Source organism: Canis aureus, chromosome 11, assembly GCF_053574225.1.
Source record: "Canis aureus isolate CA01 chromosome 11, VMU_Caureus_v.1.0, whole genome shotgun sequence".
NCBI lineage: Eukaryota > Metazoa > Chordata > Mammalia > Carnivora > Canidae > Canis > Canis aureus.
Window position 1 is genome coordinate 24,438,359 of NC_135621.1, and position 19,356 is coordinate 24,457,714.

Consider the following 19,356-nt stretch of genomic DNA (forward strand, 5'->3'; position numbering starts at 1 on the left):
TGAGTATGTCTGAGTTTCGGAACATCCTGAGGCTCTAAACACGTGTGGCCCTGGACAGACAGCCATCCTCTAGCCCTCAGTTAAGATGACCACAAAGGGGGCACCTGGGTGGGTCAGTGGTTGGGGTCCCCGCAGGGAGCCCGCTTCTCCCTCTGCCCGTGTCTCTGCCTCTCTTCCTAGGTTTCTCGTGAATAAATACATAAAATCTTTAAAGAAAAAAAAAAAAAGATTAGGACAAAGGAGAGCAGTTTGGCACACCACAGAGGACGCACCGAGTCCCCCAGTTCAGCACCTCAGCTTCACTTGTCTCAGCCTCCGCGTTGCCAGGAGTAAGCGAAGCATGGAGAGGTGGGGTCTGCAAGCAGGAGGAAGGAGGCCCCCCGGTGGGATACTCGGTGCTGCAGGACCCCCGCAGGACCCCAGCAGGTGGCCGGGATGCAGAGAAGACCCCGAAGCGGCGGAGGCTGCGTAAGGAGAACGGATGGCTCCGGCTCGGGGCAGCGCCCGGCTGAGTGACCTTGGGCGAGTCCCGTCCCTCCTCCGGGTACCGGCTTCCCGCTCCGGGGCCTGCGGGACCCGCCCCCCGGCCCGCAGGCCCCGCCGCCCTCGGCGCCCCTTCCCGGTGGGGGGGGTCTCTTCCCGCGGCGCCCGCCCTGAGGTCACGCGGCCCGCGGGTCGCTGGGCCTCTTACCCGGGCGTGCACTGTGCCCATGGCTCCCTCTCCGGCCGCCGCCTCGCACAGCTACCCGGGCGTGATCACGGCGCGGCTGGCGAGGGCAGAGGGCGGGCCCGCGGTGGCGGAGCTGTCACTCAGCGCAGCACCCGCGAGCCTCTGGACGCGGCGCCCTGGGAGCAGCCATGATGCCCCGCCCCCTGGCTCACGGTGCTCTCGCTCATTGGTCCGTGGGAACCCGTGACCGGATGTCCGCACGGACGCAGCGTGGAGACCGCGCAAGCGCAGAGCGTCCAATGACGCCCGCGCGGCTGCTGGCGCCTGGGGCGCGGGTCTTCCGCTGGGAGCCGGCGAGAGAGAGAGCCGACCGGGATGGGTCCGCCGACGCTTCTTCGGGGGCCGCCCGCCTCCCCGCTGGCGCCCGGGTCCGGCGGGTGCTGTGCGGAGCCCACGCCCCCGCGGAGCGCCGAGGCTCGCCTCCCCCGGCTGCGGGGCCGGCGCAGGTCGCAGAGGCACCTGCTCCCGGCTGCTGGCCGCCCGGGTCCGCCCGGCCGCGGAGGCCCCCGAGGCCCGAGCCCGAGCCCGAGCCCTCGCCGGTAGAGGGGACGTGACGGTCGTTCTGCGTCACGGGACTGGAACAAGCGCCGTGGGACCGCGCCCGGCACGGGCCAGGGCGAGCCGGTGCATCAGAGGCCGCGGCCGCAGCCTGTAAGTACTAGCGCGGGGCGGTCCCGGGACGGGCTGGGGGCTTCACTCTGCTGCGGGAAACACCCCCTCCCCCCAGAAGATGGCCACGTCGTAAGGAGTCAACACGCGTGGCAGATGCGGGGAGACACCGCCAAGGGACCGAGTGAGGGACGGTCAGCATTGGGCGTCCACTGCCTCCTGCTCTCAGGGCCTCGCGTCACCACCCCCGCTTCTCCCCCGAGGCCCCTTCCCAGACTTCCTGACACCGGGGTGCATTTTTTTTTTTTAATATTTTACTTATTTATTCATGAGAGAGAGAGAGGCAGAGACACAGGCAGAGGGAGAAGCAGGCTCCGTGCAGGGAGCCCGTCGCAGGACTCGATCCTAGGTCTCCAGGGTCACGCCCTGGGCTGAAGGTAGCGCTAAACCGCCGAGCCACCTGGGCTGCCCCCGTTTTGCATTTATTTTTTTTCCCGTTTTGCATTTAAATAGCACCCAGGCCTCCAGCATCCCTGGGGTCCACGGTACCCTGGTACCCTTCTCGCGTGGGAAGAGAGACGTCAGCACCTGCCGGGCCGGTCCTTCCCTCCCTGCACCCCTTGCAGGCTGACCTAGCCATCTGCCTCCCCACTTCCCACCCAACCCCCCTCCACCACCACCACCACCACCACCACCACCACCAGGGGTCTCGCAACCCCCCAGCTCAGACTCAGAAGGCTGTTTTGGAGGAGAAAACTTCTTGACAGAGACCTTCGAAGATAATCTAGGAGCAAATTTTAAGCACAGGTTACCCAAGCTGGACGCTTAGCTCAGAATCATGCTCCCACTTCCTCCTTCCTGATCCTAAAGTGGGGATGGCAGCAGTTGCTGAGGATTCCATCAGGCATGGGACCTGGCCCCCTGTAAACACTGCACAAACCAGGCCCTCCCTGCATTTTCTTCTTCATTAGTCTCTTGAGTAAGCCTTGTCTCAAAGATGGGCCATGAGGTTGGCCCGCAGATTTTTTTTTTAAGATTTTATTTATGTATTTATTCATGAGAGACACAGAGAGAGGCAGAGACACTGGCAGAGGGAGAAGCAGGCTCCACACAGGGAGCCCAACGTGGGACTCGATCAAGACCCTGGGATCACACCCTGAGCCGAAGGCAGACGCTCCACCACTGAGGCGTCCCGCTCCACCAGGCATCCCGACCCACAGATTGTAACAAGAGTCCGGAGTCAAATATTTGAGAGTCTGTTGGGTACAAGGCACTGGTGACAAGGTGACAGAAGACACATCAGAAACACAGTCCCAGCTTCATCCTCAAGCACCATCTCTGACAGTCACAATGCCTATACTCATGTATTAAAGGCTCTGAGAAGTTCTGCAGTACCTGTACCTGTTTCACTTTCCTGAACCCAGGATTTCCTAAATTAATGGGATCATGGAGACTTTTGGGTTTGGGTTCTTGAGGCTCTTTGGCCCTCAGTGGTGTTCATTGGTAATTCTGGTGCTCCCCTTTTGGGCAAAAGGTACGGTTGTATTTCCCTGCCCACATCTGCATGACTTGCTTTGGTCAACAGGTTGTAGGCAGAAGGGATAGGTATGTGTGGATGACAACCTTAGAACACCCTACACCCCACCCCCATTACTGTGATCAGTGACCCTCCAGATGAGGGGACAGTTTCAGGCTGGGCTAGCCAAGTGTGATGGGTCTGTAGTATGAGAAGTAAACCTGGGGAGTCTTTGTTAAATGCAGCATAGCCCAGCCTGCCCTAACTGATAGAATCACCTAGTGATACCTGCAAGGATGCCAGCTTTTGAGAAAAGTTGGCCTTACACAGTATCAATCTGGCCCCATCAGTAGTAGAAATGCAGTTCAGTGACCACACTGGTTCCCTTAAAATCACACCTGTCTCAGAAGTCATAGGGAAGGAACGCCGATCTTCCCACAGATGCCCTTGGGGTCACTCACCTCTCCGTGTAGCATAGGCTCCAGGGAGTGGGCTGGGGACAAGAGGCCTTAAGTGGAGGTGGACTCGTCAGGATTGGGACCAGCTGGAGGGGGCGGGGTCAGCCAGGGAAGAGGTGCTCAGGGGTCTGGCTCCTTGGACTTGGAAGTTGACGGATACAGGGCAGCTCTGCACTGGAGGGGTTATGTCGAGGTGCTCGGTAATACCAAGGAATAGCCAGGTGGAGGTGGCCAGGTGGGCTCGCCCCTCACCTGAGCTAGAGACTGGGGCTCCTCGGAGTGAACTCTTCCCCCCCCACCCCTCCCCCCGGAACGACTGTGAACTCTGAGCACCGCAGGCAGGGGGACGAGCCCAGCACTCAGGACAGCGTGGGGTCACAGAGGAAGGAGAGGGACTCTAGGAGGAGGGGGTGCTGATCCAGTTGTCCAGGACAGAACACGTGGAGACCACCTGGCTGGAAGGGCCAGCCATAAACCTGGGGGGGGGGTGTCATTTGAAGGAACTTGTCTGTGAGGGAAGGGAAAGAAAGGGGGGCTCCTGAGAGAGGACCCAGAAACAAGGGAAAACGTTTTCAAAGTCACATTTATTATGAGTTATTTTCCAATGAAAGTAATAAATATTTACCATAGAAATTTGAAAACCACATACCAGCACAACAAATGAACTATAATTATGGGAGGGATGATAACAACCACTGTCAGTACTGGGGTGTGTACGTTCTCTGCCTTTGCTCTGTGCACAATACACACCCACAAATTAATTAATTAATTAATTATTTATTAACAAGACGAGGCTCATGCTCAGCACCAAGTTTTGTTATCTGTTCACCAAGGCTGTTGCTCCCTGGTCATTACCTAGACTACACAGTTATTATTCCTGACAGTGGAATGTATTCCAGAGCATAAATGTGCCATATAAAGAAGAAGAGGTTTGTTCGATAAGGTAGTAGGAACCCAAGAATGTTCCGACGCACCGATCAGATACCTCAGCCGTGCTGGAGAGGTATGGGGTGGGGGTAGGATGGTATTAAGGCACAGGTGGTGGGTGGGGCCTTGGCCATTTCTGAAAGAACACTTCTTTGTCTTAGCACACATTTTTCAAAAAGTATAAAACACATGCTCATTGTGAGAAGGTGGAACCAGTTCAAAAAGTAGTAAAAAAAAAAAAAAAAAAAAAAACAGTTGCATGTAATCCCATGAGCTGTTAAAATAATTCCTTCTTTCTACCAGTCACAGAACTAGCATGTGTATACGGTCTACAGAAAGGTGGCAGTTATTGTCAAATACTGGTGAAGCGTGCTCGGATCTGCTGCAGCCCATGCTGCACATCCAATGGAAGACAGGTGATCAGGGGAACTCGAGAATCAGGGGCTCAGGGGCAGGTGTGAGGGAGGGCTCGGAGGAGCCCGGGGGCGTGGGTGGGGTGTCAGGCCTGGCCTCCCCCACCCCTAGGCCAGCTCAGCAAGGACCAGTGCCTTGTTCTGGAGCTTTAAGCAGCTGGGAGAGCCTACCTCTCGCCAGCTCTTGTCTCCCTTAGGAAGCGAGTGCTACCAGAACAGGAGCCTCGTCAGTACTCCCATCCCGGAGACACAAGGACCCTGCGAGGAGCCACAAAGGGGGGGGGGGGCGGCTCTGTGCCCTGGGAAGTGGCCCCGTATGTTCTAGGAGCCCACAATCTCATGGCAGCTCAAGGGAAGGAGCTCACGTAGAGGCTGCCCCTAGAACCACATTCTTTTTTCGAGGACACGTCTTTATAACAAAGTGCTTTGTCTGAACTTTCTGGTTCTTCAACTCCCAACGTCCTTGCACAGTGTAGGTGAGAGCTACAGCTTCCTGTGCCAACGTGGAGGATTTTGAGCTTATCGCTGTTTCTTTCTTGCTACGCGCAAATGCGTGATTATATTTCACCTGGAGTCACATTACTCTGTGCTTGCCAACAAATCACACCTAGGGAGAAGGCAGGTCCCCATCTCTTGCTTATCTCCATTAAGGCTCTGGGAGTTCAGAAGGGCAGGGGATGTTGAGAAAGGTGCGCAGGACCCAAGCCCTTCTGTTGTGCTGGGCAACTGCCTGGGATCCTGGGATGCCAGCCTGTGCACTGGATTTTTTTTTTTTTTAATAAGGCTTATTAACACCTTCCTGATTCACGTGACATAAAATGCAACAAACAATAAGATTCCTTTATATTCTATACAAAACTCTATCAAATATTTAAGCTAGGTCAGAAAAGTGTTCCCAAATAAGTTAGCATCTTTTAACGGCCCATGACCCCCAGTGGCCCCCCTTGGACAAGGCTGCCACCTGCCCCAGCTACACTGACTATTTCCCATGTGAGGAAATGGGATCACATCACTCTTCCTTCCAAACCCCAACACTGTACAGAGGGCAGCCCACCCGCCGGCCACAAGCCCCACCCCCCCACACACACACCCCTGATCCCTCACAACACCTGCTATTCTAGAAACTTCGTGCCCAGAGAACTGCAGGTTGACTGGCCATGCCCCTCCACGCTGGCCTTCCTATTGCCGCTTCCCAGCCAACTAAGCTAACATATCCAGAAGCTTAACTATTAAACTTCCTTATGCTCCAGACCACCACATACACCAAAAGTAGCTTCCTAGCTTTTCGTAAAAATAACAGATTGCCATTTGGTTTCAGTGAACTATAAACTGAGCACAGAGGCAGAACAGCAGGACATTAAGTGCCAGCACAGACGCGTCTGCAGAAAGATCAGAAAGCACTTCTGAAAGAATGTCCCAGACTCGTCTCCTCAAATGACTCCGAAACGCTTCTGCACCATAGGATTGCGGGGAAGGAGGAGTCCCTCCCAACTCCAACCCGGAAAAGCCAGGCCAGGCAGGAGGATGGGCTTGCCCAGCCGCCTCAGCTCCGGCACCTACTGGACAGCCAGGAGGGTAGCAGTGCCTTCATGTTCTTCAGGGAAGGCTGCGGGCTGCTTGCCGGTGTCTGGGATCTGAAACAAAAGGAATACTGACTCAGCCGCTGTCCTGCTGCCCTGAGGTCTTCCATCTCAGCAAGGATGGATGGACACCACCAGCCCACCCTGAGTGCGCCATCATGCCCACTCCGTGCACTGCACGGTGGTGGTGTCCAAAGCCACAGCGTCCTCCCTCCTGGGCATCCAGAGGGTCACCATCCTGGGTTCTAAGCTGGTAGCCCTCCAGCCCCCCGGGCCCCTCCCACTGGGCATCCCAGTGGAGCCTATCAGTTTCCTCCACATAGACCAGCTTGCTGACCAGCCTGCACCACCATCCCCAGGCTTCCTCCTTCTGACCAGCTGCCCTGCTCCCTCAGAATCCAGGCAGACCCCAGGGCTTGCACTTGGCACCTCCTTCTGGCCCTAGAGCCTATGAACACTTCAGGCCCACAGGTTCTAGTGAGGCCGGCCCTCCTCATCCCTGCCTGGACCAGTACAGCTGCCCTCTGGCTGGTGAACCTGCTGCCCTAGGGCCGGGTGATGAGACCTCCTTCCCGTGGCCACTACAGTCATTGCCCAGTGGAAACCAGACCCTTCCACTCCCCTACTTTACAGCTCTTCGTGTCTGCCAATAGCACTGAGATATCCTCTCCTGAGTGCCCACCATGTCTCCAGTACTGTGCCAGGGGCTCCCAAAAGCCTGACCGAGACCCAGGGAAGAAATGAAGGTCACCCACAGGGAACACATAAGACCACCAAGGCTCACGATTTCCAGGACTAGACCCAACCCTTGTAGCTGGAACAAGGCCTTTCTTGCTCTGAATACGTTTTTAGAACTCAGAAGTAGCAGCATCCCTGAGGCCATGTTAGCAACCCAAGGATGCTGGGTTCCACCCCCAGGGCTCCCCCAAGACTGAGCAAGTCTGAGCCCCGATGAGAATCTGCATAAATAGGCACCCCCAGCCCACTGATGAAAGGTCCCCACCAGACCCACACACCCGCGGCCAGATCACTGACCTGGACATGGAGAACAGCTGTGTCATCACCCGAGAACACATACTCAAGGTGAGCCACTGCAGCCACCGGATGTCCTCAGACCTATCTGGAAACCATGTCACCAGTCTGCAGGAATAAGAAAAAGAGACACACAGGTTATCAGCGTGAAAACAAGCCAACACACACACACACAAACTAAAGAAAAAGCAGGCATCTGACATCCATGCCCTTTGTCCAGGTAAACCACCAGAGTCCCATCTAATCCTAATCTGATCAATCCCAGGAGGTGGATCGGGCGCATTATACCAAAGACAAACCTACCTAAAAGCCCTAAAGCAGTTAGGTCACTGGGCTGCGGGAAGCTCCAGGGATATGCGTGGAAATAAGAGGGGAAGGGCTTGGGCTTAGTTTTCCAGGCTTCTCCATGTGGCAAGGTGCACACTGAAGCCAATGCAGAGAATCTGGGAGTCAAGGTAGCACGTCCCCCCACCCCAGCCCTGCAGACTCCCCCACCCCACACACAAGAGGCCCCCCGTGGCAAGCCCTGTAAATGCCTGACCAGACCTCTCCCCGGGGCAAGGGTGTCTGGGAGTAGGTGATTAATTTGGTAGAGGGGAGGGGATCTGGACAGGAGAACCGAGCCAGATTCTGAGGGATGGCTTGGCCTCTAAAAGATGGACCAAAGGCCATGCTGATCCACTCGCTAAAAAGACTGTAAACGCCACCGTAAATCTAAAGGAAGCAGAGCTTAAACAAATAGCCAGGATCCAAGCGGTGCCTCACGTCCTCCCGGCGTGCTGCGAATAAACTCCCAGGCTGGAAGTGTAAACCTCCAAGAAGCCGCAAGAAGTGACAGCGTAGGGAAGAGAGGCTGAGAAGGGTCTCCAGGGAGCACCGTCGCGCCCCTCAAGGAGCCAGGCCACAGGTTAAGGCCCTCACGTGGGTTCCCTCCACCTCCAGCCAACGACGCGGGAGGAAAGCGCAAAAGCCACGTAAAATGCCCACCTCTGGACCATGGCGATAGCAGACTCCACGGGCAGCGTACAGGGCAGCATCATATAGGACACGACCTTAACTGGTAGGAAGTTGTAAATCTTGCTCATGTATCCACGTTGGATTTTAATTGCTTTACTCAGATCTGAAAAACACAATTTGGAGGTGTCTCCCAGCAGTGTAAGAGCCAAACCGCCTGGCCCAGGTGGTGCTTGGAATTTCTATGAAATACTCAGATCCTGGCATCCGGAGAATCCGAAGCGCTCCCCAAGGAGGTCCCATGAGGAGTATGCCCAGGACAGGCCTCGGACAGCCCCCCGCATGCAGGCTTCTCAGTGCACAGCTCGCTCTGTCTTTTTAAAATCTATTTTTCATTTTCATTTAAATTCAACAAATTAACATATAATGTATTACTGGTTTCAGCGGTAGACGTCAGTGAGGCATCGATCTTATGACACCCAGTGCTCATTCCACCATGTGCGTCCTAATGCCTGACACCCAGTTACCCCGTCCCCTCACCCCCCTCCCCTCCAGCAACCCTGAGTTTGTTTCCTATGATTAAGAGTCTCTTATGGTTTGTCTCCCTCTCTGATTTCATCTTGTTTTATTTTTTCTTCTCTTGAACGACTCTCTTTTCAAGAACTATCTTTGGAGGGCTACACAAACTTCTCAAAATACCCCATCGACTTCTGAGCTTTTCCCCAAACCTTCAGCTGGACCCTGTGTCCTTCTGCCCAGAACCCTCTGGCCTGTTAACTCCCTTTTGTAATGACCTCCTGATACCTCAGATCACATTAGCCCCAACAGCTGCCGGTTCATGCCCTGGTGCATGGGATGATGTCCCACTACCCTCTGAATTCCTCCAAATGACCGACTGGAAGCTGGTTTGCACACTCCCATCCACCTAATAGTTGGTCACGTAATCAAGCACATCCCCACTCCGTGGAGATTCAAAATTGCAGGTTTGGAGGCAGGGAGAAATCGGGGAAAGGGGGCTCCCCAAGAAAGAAGGCTTAGGGATGGGTGGACAGGCAGAGAGGGTTCTGGAAGAACGGGCCCCCCCCTGCGGCCCCCTGCAATACTGTGTGCCCAGTTCACTTAAAACAGGCTCAGCTGGAGTCTGCTCTCCTCTGGCCGTGACCCCTTGGGAAGGGAGATGGAGCAAGGGTCTGTGCCAGGAGCAGAGCCCCAGCAGGCCCCGTATCCCACATGCAAGATTACCTTCCTCCACAACCCAGAGAATAAAGCCCCTTCAGTCTCTCTCTCTCCCTCTCTCTCTTTCTCTCTCTGTCACAGGAAACCACATCCTCAGCCTTCCGCACCCCTGGGGAGTCAGCACCTCCAAGGAGCTTGGGTGACAGGGTCTCCAGGATGCCCTCGTTCCAGGGCAGGATGCTGAGGCGCAGGTGGTCCAGCAGCTCGTCTGGCTCGGGCTTCGTCCCGCCGGCAGCCACCCTCGGGGGAGCTTCCGGGCTCCCGGGTTCCCAGGCCACTTTAAGATTCTTCATCTCGTCCGAGGATAGATTCAGGCACGGCTGGAGCCTGTTGCAGATCCCTGCCAAGGACACGGGAAACCAACCACCAGGTCAGTGTGGGCAGCAGGAGGCACGACGCACGCACCCACCCAGGAACGACAGGGGCACGGGCAACCACTGGGGAAGCCACGGGCCTGTGGGCGAAGTAGGAGGCAGGCATCCATGAGGCCGGGCGTTCAGGCTTTTGTAACAGAAGGAGGTGTGGGGCTTTGAAGCCAAAGAGAGATGGGAGTCTGGCTCCGGCTCCACCCCTCCCTAGCTGTCTGGGCTCCACGGCCACATGGGGATTCATGCAGGTGAAAGATAAGAATTATAATGGATTTATAATAACTAAAGCACTGGTTAAACCCACGTTCCAGGCCGCTTCGTCACCTCAGCTGAGAAATCAGAGGCACAGAATAGGTTAGGAGATTCACCCAAAGCCACATAGCCAGGAAGCGGAAGAGTGGGATTCGAACCCAGGTCCAACATTACAGAGGACACCCTTTCGCTGTGTGGCATTGGAAGCAGCGCTAGGTGTGGGAGTTTGTGCAGACCCTGCCTTAGATGCTGGGGCTCAGTAGCTTATCCCAGTCAGTGGCTCCTGTTCTCGTAGAATTGGCACGCTGGGTTGGGCAGGGGGTGGCTCCCTCAGGCTCCCAACCTCTGAGTAAAATGACCAAGGGCTGGCGGTGCCTGGGTGGCTCAGCAGTTGAGCATCTGCCTTCGGCTCAGGGTGTGATCCCGGAATCCAGGATTGAGTCCCCCATGGGCTCCCCACAGGGAGCCTGCTTCTCTCTCTGCCTGTGTCTCTGCCTCTCTCTGTGTGTCTCTCATGAATAAATAAAATCTTAAAAAAAAAAAGAAACCGACTTCTAACATTGAAGACAAGCAGTTCCAAATACATCTAATATTGCAAGAGCCCAAGTCCCACTGCCCAGACCAGCCAGATGACTCCCAAGGCAGGAACCTGCCCCAGAAAGGACAGCTGGGCTCACAGGTGTGACCTGCACCTCGTTGGAGGCAAGTATTCTGATTGCTCCACCTGGGGCCCGGGGGCAGAAACCCTGCTTAACTTCCTCTGTTTATCTAAATGTTCAAAACAGTTCACACAGGAAAAAAAGAAAACAAAACACAACGGACAGAACTGCCTTGACAGGCAGGTGGCCCTGCAGGAGAGGGTTCCTGTGTCCCCGAGTCCCGCCCCAGCTCCAGCCCTCAGTGAGCAGCATGGGGGCCCTGGCTCACCTCCGCCTCCCCGCCTCCCCGGCTATGAAATGGGACAAAGACTTCCTATCTCACAGGGCCAATGAGTCGGCTGAGAAGAGGCTAAGGGAAGACACTGGGCATGGAGTTTCTAACATCAACCTCCAGTTACTGATGCTAACGAAAAGCTTGTTAAAAGGACACATCTGGGGGCACCCAGGTGGCTCAGTGGTTGAGCGTCTGCCTTCAGCTCAGAGTGTGATCCCAGGGTCCCGGGATTGAGTCCTGCATCGGGTTCCTGGCATGGGTCCTGCTTCTCCCTCTGCCTGTGTCTCTGCCTCTCTCTCTGTGTCTCTCATGAATAAATAAATAAAATCTTAAAAAAAAAAAAAAAAAGGCCACGTCTGCCCCCACCTCACCCATACATACCGTTCTCTTCCAAGAACCTGAAGGCGTCTAAGTACCCTCGAAGGCAAATCTCTCCAAGCACCTGGCAACAAATCAAGTAAGGGTGACTGCAATGGGAGCCATTCTGAAGGCAACAGAGAACCCTCCCAGCTGAGCTGCTCCCCCGGCCCCGCACAGCCACAGCGAGGCTGGACACAGGGCTCCACTTTCACACAGGACTAGGCTCCAATGACATCCCCTCCACGGAGCCTCTGCTGGCAGCCCAGGCATGCCAGGCACTGCTGTCTCTGGGCTCCCTTGGTCCCTGAAGGAGCCTCCACCCTAACAAATGCAAGAGCCTGTTCCCGTTGTCCCGGGACAATTAAGAGTGGCCTCCTCTACTCGTCTGTACACACACCACACATGCAAACCAGTTTACAGCCTCTGCTCCCTCTCCTGGAGCACATGATCCTGGGGTACAGTGTACACAACGCCTTCTCTCTTCCCGGAGAACCCTGAGTGTACACAGTTGACACATTTTCTTTATATCAGGGAGATAAGACCTCCTACAACAACACTCAAGAAAGATTAAACCACCAAATGCAGTGTGGTTCTTGACCATGCTTGCAAATAAGAATCATCAGGATAACGAAAAAAAAAAACAAAAAACAATCCCACCGTCCAGGCTACACCCCAACTACTTGAATCCTAGCCTCCTGGATGTGGGGTCTGAGCTACAGGGCTGTTTAAATCTTCCCAGGTGATTCCAGCGGTCAGAGTGGGGCAGCACTGAGCTTCCAGAGCCAGAAACTCTTCTGTGAGTTCCTGTTCAGTGAGGGGGATCTGCTTCTGTTTGTGGAGAGAACTGGCAAACAGGGAAGCAAAGAGCTGTGCCCTCGAACACACAGCCCCCAACTCACCTTGAGATCTGGAGGGAAAAGCGCTCGCATGAGTAGGTAGGCATTCTCTGAGCAGAGGCGCAGATTGAGCTTGGTTAAGTCCACCTGAAGAAAGTTCGTGGACTTGACTTTAGGGCAGATGTCATACTCTCCATAGAAGGGGGACACAGTGATGGTCGTTTTGGCATCAAAGAAAGGGACATTGTCACTTGCTCCTCCGTCCATGTATCGCTTTCACAGGAAGGAAAAAAAGGACATAGTGTTACAAGCTCTGGACTGTCTTTTGTGGGTTTTTTGTTTGTTTTTGTTTTTTAAGATCAGGGGTAGAGGCTTCTCAGAGACACAGGCTGATACTGCGGGAAGACAAGGCTCTGGAACCACTCTTTCAACCAATCCTTACTGAGCATTTCTCTGCCAGCCCAGGCTCTGGGCAGGCACTCAGTTTGCTATATACTGTTGTGGAGTTTGTGCACCGCACAAAAGGTGCCTGGTCAAGAGGCAGACAGGTGAAGCCCAGCCTGTGTTGTGGTGGCAAAGTCTGAAGCCCAGGTGGGGCTTCACCTACAGGTGTGCCCAGGTAATCTGCCTGAAGGGGGCCGTATGGAGCAGGGGCTCTGTGTGCAATGGGGACAGAGTCCCCTAAAAGAGGCAGAAGGTTCAATTCCAGACCCCACCCCTTTGCTGCTTGGAAATCAGAACGGCACCTTGAAGAGCTTTGGAGACTTAAATGGCAGTGAACCCGGGGCCAAGGCAGCCCTTGGAAAACACCTTCTGAATCCACAACCTGATAGCATTTGGGATCAGCTATGGTGAGCATGTTTTCCTGCATCCGTGTGCTTTGACACCCTTAGGCCGGCCCAGGCAGGCTGGGGTATGACTTGGGCCAAGTCTGCACCGATCAAAGCAATGTCTGGAATGATTCCCAAATCTGAGGCCGCCCCAGCCCAGCCGCCGGCACCCACAGACAAAGGCCTTCAAATAGCACAGCCGGTCCTTCCTGGGACCTAAAACGAGTCCAGAGGATAAGCACCCATGCTCAGCCACGCCTTCGCCATCCAGAGATTCCACAAAAATGATCGGGGGTGCACACAGCGGTATTTTCAAAATGGGAGCCCCACAACTTCCATGGAGGACGTAGGAAAGTCTCATGGGCAGGTTGGGACAAGGAAGGGAAGGTCTGGAACCTTAGGGAACCCTAAAGGAGGGCGGAAGCAGGCTGCCAGTTTCTCAAAGGGAATCCTTGGGTCCGATGCGCCCCATCACATGGACCTTTCCCTTCCCCTCTGAACTCTCCTATAGTAAGGCTCTGAGTTGGGGATCCCTGGGTGGCTCAGCGGTTTAGCACCTGCCTTCGGCCAGGGGTGTGATCCTGGAGTCCTGGGATCGAGTCACACGTCGGGCTCCCTGCATGGAGCCTGCTTCTCCCTCTGCCTGTGTCTCTGCCTCTCTCTCTCTGTCTCTGCGTGTGTTTCTCATGAATAAATAAATAAATCTTAAAAAAAAAAAAAAAAAAAAAAAAGAAGGGCTCTGAGTCTGCTCAGTGGAATCCCAAGTAGCTCTTCTGGTTTTCCATGGGTTTCGCTGGAGTGTGCTGCATGCACCACCCGCACCCCGAGGGCTGGGCAGTCCCAGCCAAGTGGCAAGACGGTAGCAACTCTGTGGGTGGTGAAATAGCCCCCCTTCCTGCAGGCTCACCCACGCCAGGCTCTGTGCCGAGCACCTCACGGCCCTTGCTCGCGTGATCCTCACGACACCTCTGTGCCGCCGCACTGTGCTTAACCCTTGTTTTGCAAACCGATCTCAGAGGGGTTACGGAATGTGTCCAGAGCGGTCCAGCTACCAGGTGCCAGAGGAGGGATTCAGTCCAGGTCGGTCTGCCAGGCAGGGGCCGTGGCCATCTGGGGTGACCCCTGCACCGCTCCAGGCCTGTTGTCTCATCCAGAAGCGGGGACCACGTGTCTGTCATGGGGCTGCTCCAGGGCGCGAGTGAGGCTAGATGGGACATGCCTCTGCCTCCGCTCTGCAGCCTGCAGAAGCTCTGCTCTGGGACACTGGGATGTTGTGTGTTCTCTCTCAAGGCGAGATTTCTTAGCTTGACACCACTGACGTTTAGAGACCGGTGATTCTTTGTTGAGAGGGCTGGCCCCGTGCACCAGGATGTCAGCAGCACTTCCCCAGTTGTGGCAACCCTGTCTCTAGACCTTGTCCCGGGGGCGAGGAGGAATCAGCCCGGGGTGGGACGCCTGCGGGGCTCAGTGGCTGAGCGGCTGCCTTCGGCTCAGGGTCCTGGGATCGAGTCTCCTATTGGGGTCCCTTCAGGGAGCCTGCTTCTCCCTCTGCCCCTGTCTCTGCCTCTCTCTCTGTCTCTCATGAATAAATAAATAAAATCTTAAAAAAAAAAAGAAGAAGAAGAAGAATCACCCTGGGGAGATCACCCTGGCCCTAGAAGAAAGCTCCAACAGCCTGGCATCACCCAGCACCTGGTCCAAAGCCTGCAGAACAGACACTTTGCCTCCTGTTTCTCCATCCCAGGCAGGGCTCAGCAGTCGGCCAAAACACATCATTTGTGGAATGGAACCAAATCGAAGCCAGATCAGCAGCTTCTGACAAGGCCATGGGCTGCAAAGGGCAAAGTCAGACCCAAAGTGGGCTGCACTCTCGCATCCCCTGAGAATAAAGCTCTATCTTAAGCAAGTCACAGACTCATAAGCATCTCCGACTTTAACCAGGCCAGCCGGGCCTCTCTCGGGTGCTCAGGTGAAGATTAAGTGAATCAGCTTACCTTCCAGATAGCGAGGTAATTAATTCTACATGAAGCTGGTTGTGCTGCCCGGGCAGCCTAGAAGGGGGCTAGCTCGGGAACCTCTGTGTGAAAGGCATTTGGGGACGTGCCCCAGGGTGCCAGCAGGCAGGAGCTGCGCAGACAGTTTAAAAGCAGACTCACCACGCCTCTGAAGGAAGGAGGGATTATGCCACTGAAGAAAGGGATGAAGCTGGAACAGAGCAAGGCCTGCAAGACAAAAAGAAGTGAAACCACGGGCCCCAACAGCCTGCCTTCTGCTCCCCTGGGGGCCCCGCATAAGCCTTCTTCAGATAAACAGAGCAACGGGCTGAAATGCTCTTTGCAAAGTGTGCGCTTTTATAAACGTGCTGAACAAATGACAAAGCAACCTACACACTTCTATTTCAGGCCTAAGTAGAAGCTCCTAATGACACTGTCTGTGGACATCAACTTCCGGTCCCTCTCCCCACAACAGCTGCACTGGGCGCTGGCTGACTGGGAAGACACCAGACCAGGGCTCTGCAAAGGCTGACCTTCATTAGAATCACCTGGAAAGCCTGTGAACCACAGACTCCATGACCCACCCCAGGACTCTGATGCAGCAGGCTGGAGGGACCTGAGAGCCCAGAGGCAGGGCAAGCGTCCAGGTCCAGCTGATGCTGGGGGTCCCGGCAGCACATTGAGAAGTACCGAGTTGGGGGGCTGGTGGTGAGGGAGGGGGCAGGAAGCAGGACTGGCCTACTGAGAAAACCCTCCCCTGCAGGAATGGACCAGAACTGGCTATCTAGAAAAAGCTTTTGGAAACAAGGTCAGATAGAGAGGTTGACCCCGGCTGCTGAGATGCTACTGGTTATTCGTGCCAGGAATATACATCGTGGGAGGAGGGACACACGTGGGACAGGGTCTCTGGAGGAGGGGGTCATGAGCCAAGTCTTGAAAGATGGGAAAGTAGTAGTATCTGAAACTGAAACCTATACGCTATAGACCACCGACCATCGGATGCACACAGAGCTCACGTCACTGGTGCAGGAAGCGAACCTGGGAAACCAGGGTCTTTTGCATCTTAAGACACAAGGCAGGTGGCCTACGGCAGCCCTCTCTGTGTTACTTCCAAGACGAAATAGCGTTTATTTGGCAATGCCCAGATAAGCAGACTGCTTACATCCACAACTTCCTCTTTGGACTGAAACTCAGACACCAGCACGTTTTCCCCATCGGACACTCTGGTGAGTGATATGCATGTTTTGCCAGAGATGAGCATGTGGACGTTGTCTGGGAGATGTCTCTGAAGGCTTTCTTGGAGGTTCCTGCCCAAGCTGAAGGAGGGGTGGAGGATGCCGATGTTCCGGCTCCTGGCCTTCTGGCTTATATCCATGAGGACCTGTATGATGATCTCTGGGGGGCAAGAGACAGACAAACAAAGAACTGTGCCACCCTGGAGATGGCAGCGCTCTGTGGCAAGACCAGATACCAGGTGGCAAGGAGGCGGCCAACCTTCTTCCAAGCCTGCACTAATACAGCAGCCACGTGCAGCCATGGAGCCCTTTTGAGTGTGGACACTCCAATTTGAGGTGTGTAGATGACACACCAGAATTCAAAGGCTTCATACAAATAAAATCAAATATCTGATTAATGTTTTATAGATTAGATGTGAAAAATGATAATATTCTGGCCATATTGGGATACAGGAAATCAACTTCACTGTGTCTTTCACTTTTTTCAGTGGGAAATATTAAATGACACTCACGGCTACATGGTACTGCTCCCCAGCAGTGCCGCTCTAGGTCCCCCCACAGGAACGAGCCTCCCGAGGCCCAGGAGAACCCTCTGTCTCCTCCATCCCCCAGGGCCAGAGGCAGAAACTCCTCATAATCAGAGCTTTAGCACAAAGGACCTAACACCATAGAAAGCAGAGGATCGGTGCAGGCTGGGCTCAAGGGTGAGTCCCGCCTCCACCCCTCGCTAGCCAGTCGACCTCAGAAAGCCACTTCACTGCCCCTCGCCATCTCAGACTGTGCATTTTTAACTTTGCGGATGGAGGGGATTAGATATACTACCATCTGTAAGGTACTCAACCCGGAGGAGGCTCCTAACAAAGAACCAGACTCACCCTTAAGCCTCTGACACCAGAACGACCGCGGTCTAATGGGCACGGGCCACATCCGTGCTCCGTGAGGCCTCACTCACTGGCCCGGACCCCTGTGCTTGTTCTGCACTGCCCTGACATGCAGGACCATCGGTCCCAGCCTGAGACCTAGCCCGTCACGAATCCTTAGATGCAGAAGAGGGGACATAAGCCAGCCTGTCCTGGCCCACCTCTGACCTCAGCCTAACTCTCCCTACATGTGTGGCCCCACCGAGCCCAGGCAGAAGAGGGCAAAGTTGCACACAGCTGGAATGTTCCATCAGCCTCTTGTGCAGAGTACTTGGCTTAAAAGCACTCACAGGAACTCTTTCCAAGGTGCAGCCCTAGGGGCTGCTCCTCGGTGGTCCCCAAATAAGACAGGAGTTGAAATCAGGGCTCCTGGAATTTGGGGAGCAGCTCCTGCCCAAACTTCCAGACCCTACTTTCCGAGGACCTGGTGGCTCCTGAGTCTCCCCATGTCCTACAGGGTACAGACCCAGGCTGCACCTGTCCCCTGCCAGTTAGGAACCTCCTCTGTACTGGAGTCAGTGCAGGTTACCTTGACATACAAGAGCTGTCTTTTATCCCTCCCAAAACCCAGAGCAGGTGGACGGGCCATGTGGCCAGTCTAATCCTCCCTAAGGCCACATCTCCTGCCCTTTGCCCCCTTCCTGTCCATGAAGAAGGCAGCCAGGGCTTATCTCCTAATCCCCACCTCCCAGTCAGCCCAGGGTCTGCTCACTGATCCTATCCAATTGCAAGGCTGCACCTACTGGCTGGGGATTTCTGGCCACCAGGAAGAAAGTCATTCCCTGCTGGTGGAGTCCAAGCTGCCAGTCCCCAGTTAGAGCAAAGGGTAAATCGCTAAGGAAGCCAAACAGCGGCTGATGAGGTGCACTCTTCCTGCCTGGGGACCTTTGGGTGCCAACAGCTCCCATGGCTACGTGTCCCACATCCAGCTCCCTGGACCAGTAACCCCAGGGCACACCCAAGTTTGGGCCAGCTGGGCACAGACCCCACATCTTCCCCTCCCAGTGCCACCCACATAGACAGATGTTTAATTAGCACAGGATTTCAAAAGCACAGGAAGGACCTCGTTTCCAGGGGCACTGAACAGGGTGGGGGTGGGTGGAAGGATGGTGTAGGGCATATCCAGGGATCCACCCCAGCCCCTAGGAAGGGTCTAGTGCCCCCCATGCCCCTACACACACACACACACACACACACACACAAATCCCCCCTCAAGCCCACCCCCCTCCATGTCGCCTAAGACTCCAAACCAGTAAGACTGCCCAGGAGGACTCAGAAGAGTTGCTCTCTACCTGAAAGGCGGTCCAGCCCCACCCCCCAGAAGCGTTCCCCAGACGCCAGAGGGGAAAAGGCGCCTGCCCAGGGACACAAGACAATGCCCTCCAGGTCAGATGCCCCCCACGCCCCACCCCCGGGGGGCAAATCGCCCAGCGCCTCCCGAGCCCCCGAGCCGATGGCAGGGCCGGCGGGGACCAGCTCCATCCACGGTCCTGCTCCCTCCTGCCCGCAGGGTTGGGGTGCGGAGACGCTCGGGGTTGCCCCGCCAGGCGACCCCCCCTCCCCGGGCTGGCTGGCGACAGAGAACCCCCGGCGCCGGGCGAGAGGACGCAGCGGAGGGAGCCTCTGCCCGGGGAGGACCCCGACAGCACCCCGCGAGGTGCGGCCCCGTCGCAGCGCCGCCCCCGCCGAGCCCCGCCGCGGCCCGGGCCCGGGTCGTACCCAGCGGGATCCCGGAGAGCATGGTGACGCAGTGCAGCGCCCCGGCCGAGGAGCCGAACAGCATGCGCGCGTCGTGCACCAGGTGCGGGGCGCGCTCGCTCAGGCAGCGGGTCACCCCAACGTGGTAGAAGCCCAGGAAGCCGCAGCCCGAGAAGGACAGGCTCCAGCCGCGCTCGGGGTCGTACATCGCGGCGGCGCGGCGGGGGCCTCGGCGGGGCTCGCGGGGGCTCGGCCGGCTCGGCCGCGCGCAGGGCTGCGGCGTGGGGTCCCGTGTGCACGCCGCCCTGCACCGCTCGGCGCCGCGGCGCTCTCCCGCCCGGCCTCCGCCCGGGGTTCAGGCATTCTCCGCGTGACGTCAGCCGGCGGCCCCGCCCCCTCGGGCCGGCACCCGAGCCGCGGGCCGCTCCCCGGGGGCGGGGCCTGTGGCGGGGCGGGGCGGGGCGGGGCGGGGCCT

The 19,356-nt window shown here is 56.1% G+C and overlaps 2 protein-coding genes and 1 long non-coding RNA gene across 5 annotated transcripts in view; 1 reads left to right on the forward strand and 2 right to left on the reverse strand.

Annotated features, from left to right (window-relative positions):
• The window catches only part of SAMM50 (SAMM50 sorting and assembly machinery component), a 34,571-nt gene extending 33,679 nt beyond the window's left edge, over nt 1-892 (reverse strand). Inside the window, exon 1 of the mRNA XM_077914182.1 lies at nt 692-892. Within this exon, the coding sequence (XP_077770308.1) occupies nt 692-712 (21 nt within the window). The 5' untranslated portion in view covers nt 713-892. The remainder of the gene's footprint in view (nt 1-691) is intronic.
• LOC144323567 (uncharacterized) lies at nt 834-16,657 on the forward strand. Of its 3 annotated transcripts, none has more exons than XR_013388968.1 (4): nt 892-1,381; nt 2,401-5,271; nt 5,972-7,485; nt 9,537-16,657. It is a non-coding gene; the product is annotated as an uncharacterized LOC144323567 (long non-coding RNA). The 3 variants fall into 3 exon arrangements; XR_013388969.1 differs by having other exon boundaries at nt 893-1,381; nt 1,853-5,271; XR_013388970.1 differs by lacking the exons at nt 2,401-5,271; nt 5,972-7,485 and having other exon boundaries at nt 834-1,381.
• Nucleotides 3,879-19,140, reverse strand: PNPLA3 (patatin like domain 3, 1-acylglycerol-3-phosphate O-acyltransferase). Its single transcript, XM_077914183.1, has 9 exons — nt 18,903-19,140; nt 16,191-16,423; nt 15,191-15,256; nt 12,268-12,477; nt 11,390-11,450; nt 9,580-9,795; nt 8,253-8,385; nt 7,269-7,373; nt 3,879-6,287 (listed from the first exon to the last, which is right to left on the reverse strand). The coding sequence occupies exons 1-9, from the start codon at nt 19,087-19,089 to the stop codon at nt 6,197-6,199; spliced, it is 1,302 nt and encodes a 433-aa protein (XP_077770309.1). The 5' UTR covers nt 19,090-19,140; the 3' UTR covers nt 3,879-6,196.
• Between the last annotated feature and the right edge of the window lie 216 nt (nt 19,141-19,356).